Here is a 13,108-nt window from a genome sequence, read left to right on the forward strand (position 1 = left end):
AGTTTTCTTATTCTTCAGAAAGTACGACGAGGCTTCAAAACTAGCAATCCCAGTTGGATGTGCCAAGGTGGTTTTTTTTTACAGGCTCCCCAATAAAGGAGCTCAATGACTTCAAATCAATCTTTGGCTATTATTTTCAAGTGATTATAACATAGTAAATAAGTTATAATTTTAGACATCAAAAAACAAGACAAAATTATGAGACTAAAATTATGGCAGTGATATGATGCAAAATGTTAGAGAGGTAGGCTTGCAAATAGTCACATTATTGCAAATTCCAATTATAAGTCATTATATAAAACATCAGTTTTACAGAAATGTTTATCATAAACCACAGGGTTAAAAAAAACTTCTATCATGTAAATTTGAAAATTAAAAACACAAACCATCTAACAGCAACAGACTTTTTCCCCCAAGAGCAAAGTATATGGAATTCACGGGCTAGCATTAGAAAACCTTAAATCACTGGGCACTCATCAAAATATGAAGGTATTAGCATTAAAACAGAACTGAATTTATTTAGGCATTTAAAGATGCTCTTTCATTGCATACCTCTTCATGTATCAAAAGTGAATCTCATAATATTGGAAATGGGGTAGTAAGGTAAAAGCATAATGCTTGATCTAGTTCTGCTAAGCCAAATAATATGTCAGTAATTGGGGGTTCTCATTGATGATTTTTAAAAGTGAATGGTTCTGTTAATCACTGTATATAATCAGAAGGACAGAAGAGATCATTTCAAGTGATAACACTATAAATAAACTAAGGCACAGAAGGAAGGCAAAATGTGAGCAATCAGGGCTGGAACGGTGGTGCAAGCGGTAAGGTGTCTGCCTTGCACTTACTAGCCTAGGACGAACTGTGATTTGATCCCCCAGCATTCCCATATAGTCCCCCAAGCCAGGAGTGATGTCTGAGCTCATAGCCAGGAGTAACCCCTGAGCATCACTGTGTGTGGCCCAAAACCAAACCAAAACAAAACAAGAATATGATCAATCAGCTTAACACATTTTTTATGTAATTTTTTTCTAAAACAGTTGAATAGCTGGGCCGAAATTATACAGTAGGTAGGGCATTTGCCTTACATGTGGCTGACCCAAGTTCAATCTCCAATTCCTATCTGGTACCCCAAACTCTGCCAAGACTAATCCCTGAGTGCAGAGCCAGGAGTAAGCCCTGAGCACCACTGGGTATAGGCCCAAACTAACAACAACAAAATTGAATTGTTTTCCTTATTCTCCAGTAAATATTAAACCAGGTGGAGAGTATTAAAATCTGCAAGCAAATGCTTCTCTCACACCATGATCAAAGTATGAATGTTTTTAAACTATAGTTTGCTATAGGACTTGCAGATGAACCCTTGGAAATCAAGGTAGACTCAAATTGCTCATGGGAAAAGAGGCTTTTTGTATAATATAGTTAATAGGAAGTTTTCCAAGAAAATAAAGGAGGCCCAGAGAGATAGTACAGCAGTTAAGGTGCTTGCTTTGTATGGGCCTACCTACTATCCGCAGCAATCCACATGGTCCCCTGAGCTCCACCAGGAGGGGCTCCTGAGTGCAGTCAGGAGTACCCCCTGAGAACTGCTGGGTGAAGGCCCCCCTAATTTTGGGGGGTGTCCGGTGATGCTCAGAAATTACTCCTGGCTCTGGGCTCAGGAGTAAGTACTAGTTCAAAAATTACTAGCTCAGAAATTGCTCCTGGCTTGGGGACCATATGGGATGCCAGGGGGGTCGAACCTCGGTTCGGCCTACCTAGGTGCAAGGCAAGTGCCCTACTGCTGTGTCACCACTCCGGCCCCACCCCCCCCCAAAAAAAAAAGAAAGGGATAAGGGTAATATTAACCATATAATGCCAACCCACATTTCTAGAAAAAAAAATTCATTGAATTAAAGACTGTTTAGCAAGCTGCTCAACACTAGCAGTATTTGCTAATACTTAGATAATACTCCACAGGGCATAGGAACCCTGTCTTGAAGGTGGTACAAGGTGGCTATAGAGTGACCTATGAGGCACAGGATACCTTGGGAAAATGAAAGGGTCTGGAGCTGGTATGGGCTTTCTGGTTGACACTTAGAATTGCTAGCCTTTGAGTTTTGCCACTGTCTTCATAAGGGTCTTTGAAGCACTGGATGGACAGTGGTCTATATCTTGGGAATGCATGTGCTTCAATCAGTTGCTGATTGTGCTCACTTTCTCCTTCTCTGGCCTTCATTCTGCAGAGGCTCAGCTCAGGCTTACAATCTTCAGCAGCATTGTCTTGAAAGCTGTGCTTTTTTTGTTTTTTGGTACCTTGGGGAGAAGTACTTCTGGCTCAATGCTCAGGAGTCTATGTGGTGCTGGGGATTGCACCCCAGCTCTTGCAAGCAGAACCTGTACCCCAGCCCTTTGAGTTGCCTTCTTAATCCTGTGCCTTTTTTTTCTATACAGAGATTTCTGATACAGAAGTATATCTTGAATGCAAAGTACAAAAAGATAATGGTGTAAAACAGATGAGTTCATTTAAACATGTTGGAATGGCTGGTAGCCTCTCTAGCTGCACAGAAAATAGGGCCAGATATCCAAATCGTGGCAAATCTAAGTTCAGTCCTATAGTTTGTGTGCTAGAACTGTTCAGTTTTATACTTTCCTGAGTCACAACCACAGTTTTAGGATTTGGCAAGTGTTTTTCTTACTAGAAAATCACACAAACAGATAAAGTAATCTCTTTAGTGTCATGTTGGCATGTAAAGAAAATAGTACTTGGACCTAAACTAAATTCAGAAGATAAAGACAACAAAATTTGTATTGGTTTTAAGTTATACCAAGGCTAATATTGCAAAAATGAGATAAATGTTCTATATCATTGCTAAAAAATATTTATGTATAAAGTTCAGGATTTAATAGAGGTAATATGACTGTTGGTTAAAAAAAATATGGATTTTATAATAGTGTATAAGTAAGAACTAGTGGTAAAAATGTCAACTGGCTGGGACTGGAGTTATAATATAGCAGGTAAGGTGCTTGCTTTGCATATGGCCAACTAAGTTTGATCTCCAGTATTCAATATGGTACCCCATGCAGTATCTGGGGTAATTCCTGAGTGCAAAGCCAGAGCCAGGAGTAAGTTCTAAGCACAACTGAGTGTACCCCTTTCCAAAGTCAAATGGGACAGATCTACAAATTAGGTAATATATGAGCAATAGGATAAATTAGAATTTTTATTACAGAGGGTAATCTGTTTGTGAAAAGTGATAATGTTATACATTCGAAACCAAAGTAGAGCTAAGCTGTTTCACAATAAGACTTCATTGTCATTTCTTAGTGCTTTAATTTTAGGAGTTCTGTTATAATCTCAAGTAAGTCAGAGCTATTTCCTTCCTCAAAAAGTGAAGGAACAGCTATTCTAACAAGCTTTACATAAATAGAATCCTGATCATCTCAGCTCTAACTAACCCAATGCATTTATTTACATGGATAGAATCATCCATGGTGTCTCTAAAGACTGGAAAAGATAGCATTCTTTAAGAAGTCTGAGAATGGGGCTGGAATGATAGTACACTGAGGAGGGTGTTTGCCTTGCAACTAACCCAGGTTTAATCCCTGGCATTCCTATGGTCCTCCGAACATCGCCAGAAGTGACTCCTGAGAACAGAACCAGAAGTAACCCCTGAACATAGCCAAGTGTAGCCCCCAAACAATCACCACCAACAAAAAAAGTCAGAATATAAGGATATTCACTGAAAACTTCAAATATATCATCAGTCATGCTTGCCAGCCAGAAAACCAGACAATTTAAAGATCTCAGAAGATCAAAGGAAACAGAATGACCATCTTTGGTGAGAGGTGGCACAAAGAGGCCTTGTGGCTGTCAAAAAGGGTATACCAGATGATTCACCTGCACTAATTGGCTTTGCCACACACAAGCTCCATAGAACACATGGCAAAGACAAGGCAAAACTTTCTGTGAGACAAGTGCAGACCGGGGGCAGGCCTGAGCTTGCTAATAACACTCCAAGGAGCAGAGAGGCAGATACTGAGAGTTACCAGAAACTAACTTTTTCCTTGAAAAACCATCCATGAGGTTAATGAGACAAATATTAAGCCAACGAGGATGATACTAAGTGTCAACTCAGGCTGGCCATCTGGATATGGGGTTTTGCAAGTTCTCAGCTGACTTCTGCTGTTTTGCTTTTGTTTTTGTGCTGTACCCAGCAGTATTCAGGGCTTATTCCTGGCTCTGCACTTAGGGATCACTCTTGTTGGGGCTCCAGAAGCCATAGATGGTGCCAAGGATTGAATCCAGGCCAGCTGTGTGCAAGGCAAGCACCTTGCCCCTGTATTATCTCTTAAGTCCCTTTCAGCTGACTTTTCATTATTAATGATATTAAGAAAGGTATAATTCACAATAAGCAGCTCTTGTTCAAAAATGATAAAAAGGTTGATTTCCTAGAACAGTATAAACTGTTAACTTGTTAAGAAAAGTCCATTTCCCCCTCCAGCATTCAAGTACATACATAAACATATGCATTAAGTCTCTTTCCTTTAAAACATCTTAGTAAGAGTGGAAGTTTGAAAAGGACAAATGAAATAAACACCCAACAAGACCCATTTCTCATTCTCTGTGTGGCTGCAGTGTTGGACAGAATAGCTGACTCCTTTGTTGGGATGATCATGATTTACTTGACTGAGTAGGTCTTTGAGGATTTCCTTTATTCACTTGTCCAGGAGCATGGTAGGTGCTATTGTTTTCTTGGTGGAATAACTTATCAGTGCTTCTTCAGAGGCTCAAACAGGATCACAGGCCAGATTCCAAAGACAAACTGTTTGAAGAAAAGTTAGGAGAGATGAAAGAAGATCAGGAATGCTATACTATTGCTGAAAATGAGCCCATAGACTATGACTGGAGGGTTTGGTGTGTTTGCTGGCAATTGTTTAGGTTTAAGCTGCTTGTTACAGAATCTTTTCTCCAGACTTGCATCTCAGCAACTATTTTTATTTAGTTGAATATATTAAATATTTATGTTGTCAAGCATGGAGCTGAACATTTCAACAATCTATTTTATTTCCATTTTATTTGTAAAAGAAAAATACCGGCTTAATGAGTAGAACCTTGCCACAGTTTACTGAGTACAGCAAGTGGAAGACTTAATAGTTACTTTTCTTGGTGGTTTTTGAGCTACACCCAGTAATGCTCAGAAGTTACTTCTGCTCTGCACCTGGGAATTAATCTTGGCAGTGCTCAAAAAACCATATGGAATAATGAGAATTGAACTGCATGGGATTGCTGCATGTGCTCTATCTGCTGTACTATATATCCAGCCTGAAAGTGGAAGACTTAAGATTTAAGGGCACCTGGTTCCATCCTGTATTTCTCCACATCTCTCCAATCATTTTTCTTTGTCTCCCTCTGTCCCAGTTCCCCAAACATGGATACACAGAAAAGATGGACTTACTTTTACTTTGGGTCTGCACCTCAGGTAAAGTGTTCTTGTATATAAACTGAAAGAAAATAGGGAAGGGGAAAGCTCTTTATACTAATTTTTAATTATACAAACTAAACTATTACTATTATTGACAAACTGAACTATTGTGCTTCTTATATATGCAAAGAAAAAGGCAATATTGATATATCATTAGTTCAATTAGCAATTTATTTATTTCCTTTATTTGGGGCACCCGTCCGTGCTCTAGTAGGATATTAAGGAAGAAAGAGAATAGATCAACACTTCTCTCATAATGTTCATAGTGTATCACTCTTCCTGGCTCTGGTCAAGATATTGATTACCCATTTTGTTTTTTGACAATATCTGATAATGAGGATGAAAGTATTTATCTTTAGGGCTGGAATAATAGCATAGCCAGTAGAGCATTTGACTTGCATGTGGCCAACCCTGGTTCAATCACCAGCACCCTAAATGATCCCAAGCCCCCCCCCCCCCAGGAGTGAATCTTGAGCACAAAATCATAGGTAAGTTTTGAGCACTGCTGGGTGTAGTACCAAAACAAAAATAAAGACCAAGAAAGTATGTATCTTTCCCAACTTGTAATAAGGTTAAATAGCAATGATAAACACACTGCAAACTGAAATATATAGTTGAGTTGAAAATACATTTACCCTCCTGAATATCAAAGCTTAGCCTAACCAAATTAACAGTACTTGGAACACTTATATTAGCTTACAATTGGGCAAAATCCCTAAAGCCTATACTGTATAATAAACTGTCAACTCTCTCATGGACTTTATTGAATTTACTAAAAGTGAAAAACAGAATGGTTATTCCCCTTGAGGTGTGGCTGTCCAGGAGCCAAAGCTCATAGCCATAGTTCAGCTACATGAGAGAGTCTTGAACTGTACCAGTGGCCTATGAAAAGAGCCATACTCCAAATCCAAAGTCTGGCTTCTACTGAATGTAAATCACTTTAGTATCACTGCAAAGCTGAAAAAATTTTTCATACATCAAACCATTCTTACTCAAGGACCATCTGCAAGGCAATCTTAAAATATTTTCAGAATTAGGAATATTAGCTCACTAAGAATCACAATTTTGATATGAGATAAACAGAAAGGAAACAGCTGTGATCTAGACAATGGAATACTTGTCATTACAGAACTGAAAGAGATGAAATTTCACCATTTGCAGTAATGTAGGTGAACCTAGATGGCATTAAGCTAAGTGAAATGAGTTAGACAGAAAAACACAAATACCGTAGGATTTCACTCAGAAAAGCTATATAGAGGGATCAAACAAACAAGTTAAATTAAAAAAAATATTTTTAGACTTATAAGAGCAACTAGTAGTTACCAAGAAGTAAGGGAGAAGAGGATGAGTAAATAGATGAAAGTAGTCAGTGGTTGAAGCTAGAGAGACCAGACCTGTTAGCAGGCTGAGCATATATGGTCCCCTGAGCATCACTGGGAATGATTCTCAAGCACAGATCCAGGAGAGGTCAGTGATAGGATGAAAGATAAAACTGGACTTTTACTGGTAAAGTTAAAATGGCACATATACATGCTAATTTTGAATGATGCACACCTGGAAAGCACATTATATTAAAATACATTTATTTCAACTTGGGGCCGGAGAGATAGCACAGCAGTAGGGCATTTGCCTTGCACACGGCTGACCTAGGATGAACCTGGGTTCAATTCCAAGCATCCCATATAGTCCTCTGAGGTTGTCAGGGGTGATTTCTGAGCATAGGGCCAGGAAGAATCTCTGAGCAAGGCCATGTGTGCCCCCTCAAAAAACCCCTCAAAATATTTATTTCAATTTAAAAAAAGAAGAAAAAAGATCAAGTCATACCAATATTTAAAAAAAAAAAAGAAAGTATACTTTACCTGAAAAGAACATGAAGGTAAGAGCCAAGGCCAGTTAAAATATGCCACCATGCATGAAACTGGGTGGTGGCACCCACGATGGGTGGGAGCTTTTTTCTGAGACTCCTGTTTGGAGAGAAGGAAACACTATGTTGACGCTGATAGTCTGACTGAGCATCCTAAAGTGTTACTCAAACATGGCAATTTGTCAATTTCCTTAAGTCTGCCGCTATATTGTTTTCCACGGTTTCTTTTTTTCCCCTTTTCCTTTTGTTTTTCTTCTTTGGTGGTGTTGGGGATATGCTCCATTACTGAGTCACATCCCGACACAGCAGATATATAGTTAAATATAGTATTGTTAAACATAGTAGTTTATGAAGAGATGATTCTGTGCTCAAATTAAATGTGAGGGTGCAGAGAAGCTTGATTTGATGCCCAGCACCATGTGGTCCCCCAAGCACTTCCAAGAGGAAATGCTGAAAACTGAGCCGGGAGTACCCCTGAACATTACAAGGCGTGGCTTTAAAACCAAACCAAAACCAAAACCAAACCCAAAACAAATTAAATGTTGGAAATAGGGCCCGAAGAGATAGCACAGCGGCATTTGCCTTGCAAGCAGCCGATCCAGGACCAAAGGTGGTTGGTTTGAATCCCGGTGTCCCATAGGGTCCCCCGTGCCTGCCAGGAGCTATTTCTGAGCAGACAGCCAGGAGGAACCCCTGAGCATCGCTGGGTGTGGCCCAAAAACCAAAAAAATAAAAATAAAAAAAATGTTGGAAATAGTATATAGTTTATTGTCCTTATGGAGATTTGTAATGTATATTAACAAATTAGATTTTAAAAATTACTACTTAGCTAGAATGTTTAATCTTCATTCCTTTCCAGGTAATTTAGTAATACTATCATAGAACCATCCTCCTTACCACCTGAGTGATATATTATAAAAATCTTATAGAACAAGTGATTCCTGAAACATACTTTGGAAATATTGATCTAATTAGTGATTCACTCAAGTAACTAGACCATAACTTTCCTATGCTTTACATATATATACATATATATACACACAAATACATATATAAATCACTTTAGAAGGCTATAGATGATCTATAAAGTTCTTTGTATTTATTTCATTTCAAACTAAATTTGGTTGGTTTGATTGTATTTTAGGCCACATCTGGTGATGTTCAAGGGTTACTCCTGGTAGCACTCTTGGAATTACTTCTTTTTAAAATATCTTATAAACACCATGATTACAAATATAATTGTAGTTGTGTTTCAGTCATGTAAAGGGAATTACTTCTGACAGTGCTTGGGGAACCATTGGGATGGCAAGAATTAAACAAAGCTGACAGCATGCAAGGCAAGTGCCCCATCCACTGTAATATAGCTCTGGTCATCAGACTGTCTTTATTAGCTTTGCTTTATAGATTAGGACCTAAAATTAAGAGATTAACTGAATTACTAAATCACTCAATTGTCTCCAATTTAGATTTTTTAGATTTTAGAGCTAATTTAGATTAGCACTCTTATTTATTAGAAGGGAAAGGTCAATGAGAAACACAAAATTATTATTTTCCTTTTTATTCCTATAAATTTTTGAGACAATTAGTACCCTATAGAATTCTTAAATTTGGGGGCTGGAGAGATAGCATGGAGGTAAGGCATTTTGCCTTTCATGCAGAAGGACGGTGGTTCGAATCCCAGCATCCCATATGGTCCCTTCTGCCTGCCAGGGGTGATTTCTGAGCATAGAGCCAGAAGTAACCCCTGAGTGCTGCCAGGTGTGACCCCACCCCCCAAAAAAGAATACTTAAATTCGGGGTCAGAAAGATAGCACAGTGGTAGGGCATTTGCCTTGCATGCGGCCAACCTAGGATGGACCTCAGATTGATTCCCAGCATCTCTTATGATCCCCCAAGCTTTCCAGGAGTGACTTCTGAGTACAGAGCCAGTAGTAACACCTGAGCACCATGGGTGTGGCCCCAAAACAAATCAAATCATACCAATTATTTATTTATTTATTTATTTATTTATTTATTTATTTATTTATGTATTTGTGATTATTATTTTTTGGTCACACACAGCAGGGCTCAGGGGTTACTTCTGGCTCTATTCCCAGAAATCGCTCCTGGCAGGCTCAAGGGACCATGAGATGCTGGGATTCAAACCACCATCCTTCTGCATGCAAGGCAAATGCCCTACCTCCACGCTATCTCTTCGGCCCTATTATTTTATTTTTATATATTTTAGTATATATAAAATGGAAACTCACATATTACTATATATAATTGTAATATAATTTTAGACCTGAAATATTAATAATTCCCTAATGCCATCAATGAACAAATAGTTCAAAGTTTCTATCATCTCATAAACTTTCTTTTAATCTCTAAATTTCAGCTTCCACCATCTTCCCTCACCTCTGATTATTTTTTCCATTTTGATTTTGGGCCATACCTTGCAGTGCTCTGAGCTTACTCCTGGCTCTGAACTCAGGAATAACACTTGGCAGGTTTTGGGATCATAAAGAATGCTGGAGATTAAAACCAGGTCACATGAAAGGCAAGCATCCTACTTGCTGTACTATCAATCTGGCTCTCCAGCTCCCTTTTTGTTTCTTACTGCAGGTAAGACCAGAGCATTTATGCCTGGTAAGATAACACATCAAGTAAAACCTGAGCATACAGATTTCCCAAAGCCTGAATTTAATGGATTGCCCCTCCATGGTTCTTACCAATATAGTCCTCTATCTTTTTTATTCAGAATTCTTGGGTCACTGAAATTTTAGTTGGAAAGACCCACTAGTTAAACCTATTTAATATGGGATTTGTATGAAAATTTAGCTTCCAAACATCTGTCTCAGTGACAGAGCACAGTCCAGACTCCTCAAAGATCCACTTAATAGGAATTACCAACAAGAGGTAGAATGAGGACCAGAGAGACAGTACTGGTGCTAAGGTGCTTGCTTTGCTTATGGCCTACCCTGGTTTGATTCCCAGCATTCAGGATTCCCTTATCACTAACAGGATCAGGAGTAGCCCCTGAGTACTGCTGGATGTGGTCCCATCAATAAGACGAGAGCAGAGGTAATACTTCTTTGCTTTTCCTATAAAATAATATTAGCATATTAAGGTGTAAAATCATATGCATGTATTTAATACTGTTTATTACAAATTACTCTTTTTTTGTTTGTTTTTGGTTTTTGGGTCACACCCAGTGGTGTTCAAGGGTTACTCCTGGCTCTGTGCTCAGAAATCGCTCCTGGCAGGCCTGGGGGACCAAATGGGATGCTGGGATTTGAACGACCGTCCTTCTGCATGCAAGGCAAATGCCCTACTTCCATGCCCATATCTTTTTAATTTCAACAATGGCGGAGATTAGTTTCAAAGTCCTAAAGATTCTATGGAAATTTATGAAACTTTTTACTCAACAGCTGCTTCCAAAAATACTCCTTAGAAATTGAAAATGTGGGGCCGGAGAGATAGCATGGAGGTAAGGTGTTTGCCTTTCATGCAGGAGGTCATCAGTTCGAATCCCGGCGTCCCATATGGTCCCCCGTGCCTGCCAGGAGCAATTTCTGAGCGTGAAGCCAGGAATAACCCCTGAGCACTGTCGGGTGTGACCCAAAAACCACAAAAAAAAAAAAAAAAAAAAAAAAAAAGAAATTGAAAATGTATCTTACCTCAGCGAATCACAGAAGATGTTATCTATGTTCCATAATAAAAATCCCAATAAGAATAGACCCAAGGATGTATAACCTAGTCCTCTAAGCCAAGGATAAACCCTGTGGGAAAGAAGAGAAAAACAGCAAGCAATTTTATTGAGTCATTTTGTAACCAGAACTTAATGTCATCCCTTTCATGGGAAAGAACACTGTTAGATTAAAAGCAAAATCTACATATTCAACTCCTTATTATGCCTGTAGAGTTAACCATTGAAAAGTACTAAGGAAGAATGTACCATAGACTTGGCTAAGAATATCAGTAAGTAGGCAGAAAGTTCCTAACAATCCTATCAGGGTGAGGAAAGAGTCATGGTGGGAGAAAAGATAAACACTCAGCAAATTACTGATCAGTGTTGAGAATAATTTAGTAAACAACAACACACATGTATGTAATTAGACAAAATAGATCTGTAAATACATATAAAGAATTATATATGGTAACACACATAAATCAATAAAATCCTTAAGTAAACCCTGTGTGGCAAGACTTCTTCATTTCACTAACGAGGAAACAGAAACTTGGTGAATTTACCCAAGATACCAACACCTTATAATACTACCTACATACATACATATATACATATATATATTTATATTTAGGGGCCTGGGTTTGGGCACACCCGTAGTACTCTCAGAGGTCATTCCTGGCAATGCTTAGGGGAACCATCTGTGGTGCTGGGAATTGAAGCACAATTGTCCAGATGCAAGGTGATAGCCTTAACTCTTGTACTAGTTTTTAATCCTCTTTTTTTTTTTTTTTTGGTTTTTGGGTCACACCTGGCAGTGCTCAGGGGTTATTCCTGGCTCCAGGCTCAGAAATTGCTCCTGGCAGGCACAGGGGACCATATGGGGCGCCGGGATTTGAACCGATGACCTCCTGCATGAAAGGCAAACGCCTTACCTCCATGCTATCTCTCCGGCCCCTAGTTTTTAATCCTTTATAAATATTCGTTAGTTTTGTTTTTGGGCTAAACCCAGTGATACTCAGGGGTTACTCCTGGCTCTGCATTCAGGAATGACTTTTAGCAGGGTTTTAGGGGACTATATGGGATATTGGGGATTGAACCCTGACCAGCTGCATGCAAGTCAAACACCTTGCCTACTGTATCTGCAGCCCCTGTTCCTTAATACATATACTCTACAGTTTCAATGAGGTATCTGATTCAATTACATTACATGATATGTAATTAATTAATTAATTTTTGGTTTTGGGGTCACACCCGGTGTAGTTCAGAGGTTACTCCTGGCAGGCTCAGGGGACCATATTGGATGCCAGGAACCAAACCACTGTCAGTCCTGGGTTGGCCGCGTGCAAGGCAAACGCTCTACCACTGTGTTATTGCTCCAGCCCCCTAAATGGCATATATTTAAAGTATAGTTATTCAAAAAACAAATACCCAAATCCATCATCTCCAAAAGCCTAGACTGTGAGACTATTTAAATAACATAATGCAGTATAAACCCTTTGTATGGCTACTTTCATTTGGTATAATGAGTTTGAAGTTCACTGACCACATATCTATAATTCATTTTCTTATGCTGCTGAGTTGTCTACTGAGTGAACCACACTTTATGTGTCTAAATGTTGGTGGTTGTATTATTTACAGCACTTCACCATTAACAAATAAAGTAGCTATATAAATAAGTCTCTATGTAAAAAGTTAGTAGAGGATGGGTTGGGCTGTATGGAAAGTAAATATTAAACTTATATTAGAATACTACTGCAGTGTTTCTCATATGCAATGATGACATATCATTTTACATTCCATCAGTGTTTGTGTGTTTATGTTTCTTTTTTTGAAGGGGAGGCCACACCCGGTGATGCTTGGGTTACCCCGGGCTATGGACTCAGAAATCACTCCTGGCTTGGGGGACCATATGGGATGCCAGAGGATCAAACCTCTGTCCATCCTAGGTCAGCTGCATGCAAGGCAAATGCCCTACCACTGCACCACTGTTCCGGATCCTGCGTGTTTATATTTCTATATCTTCACCAACACTGAATGCAACATTGTTTGCATTTCAGTTCTTGTACTGAAGCATTTCATGATCTTGTGGTTTTAAAGTGTATTTCCTTAATG

The 13,108-nt window shown here is 39.0% G+C and overlaps 1 protein-coding gene across 2 annotated transcripts in view; it reads right to left on the bottom strand.

Annotated features, from left to right (window-relative positions):
- Window positions 1–3,188: 3,188 nt before the first annotated feature.
- The window catches only part of ACER3 (alkaline ceramidase 3), a 125,394-nt gene continuing 115,474 nt past the window's right edge, over window positions 3,189–13,108 (bottom strand). For both annotated transcript variants that reach the window (XM_049780426.1, XM_049780427.1), the window contains 4 exons: window positions 10,986–11,087; window positions 7,322–7,426; window positions 5,436–5,481; window positions 3,189–4,802 (listed from right to left, as the gene is read on the bottom strand). In XM_049780426.1, the coding sequence (XP_049636383.1) occupies window positions 4,749–4,802; window positions 5,436–5,481; window positions 7,322–7,426; window positions 10,986–11,087 (307 nt within the window). In that variant the 3' untranslated portion in view covers window positions 3,189–4,748. The remainder of the gene's footprint in view (window positions 4,803–5,435; window positions 5,482–7,321; window positions 7,427–10,985; window positions 11,088–13,108) is intronic.

The sequence above is a fragment of the Suncus etruscus genome, chromosome 9 (assembly GCF_024139225.1).
Source record: "Suncus etruscus isolate mSunEtr1 chromosome 9, mSunEtr1.pri.cur, whole genome shotgun sequence".
Classification (NCBI taxonomy): domain Eukaryota; kingdom Metazoa; phylum Chordata; class Mammalia; order Eulipotyphla; family Soricidae; genus Suncus; species Suncus etruscus.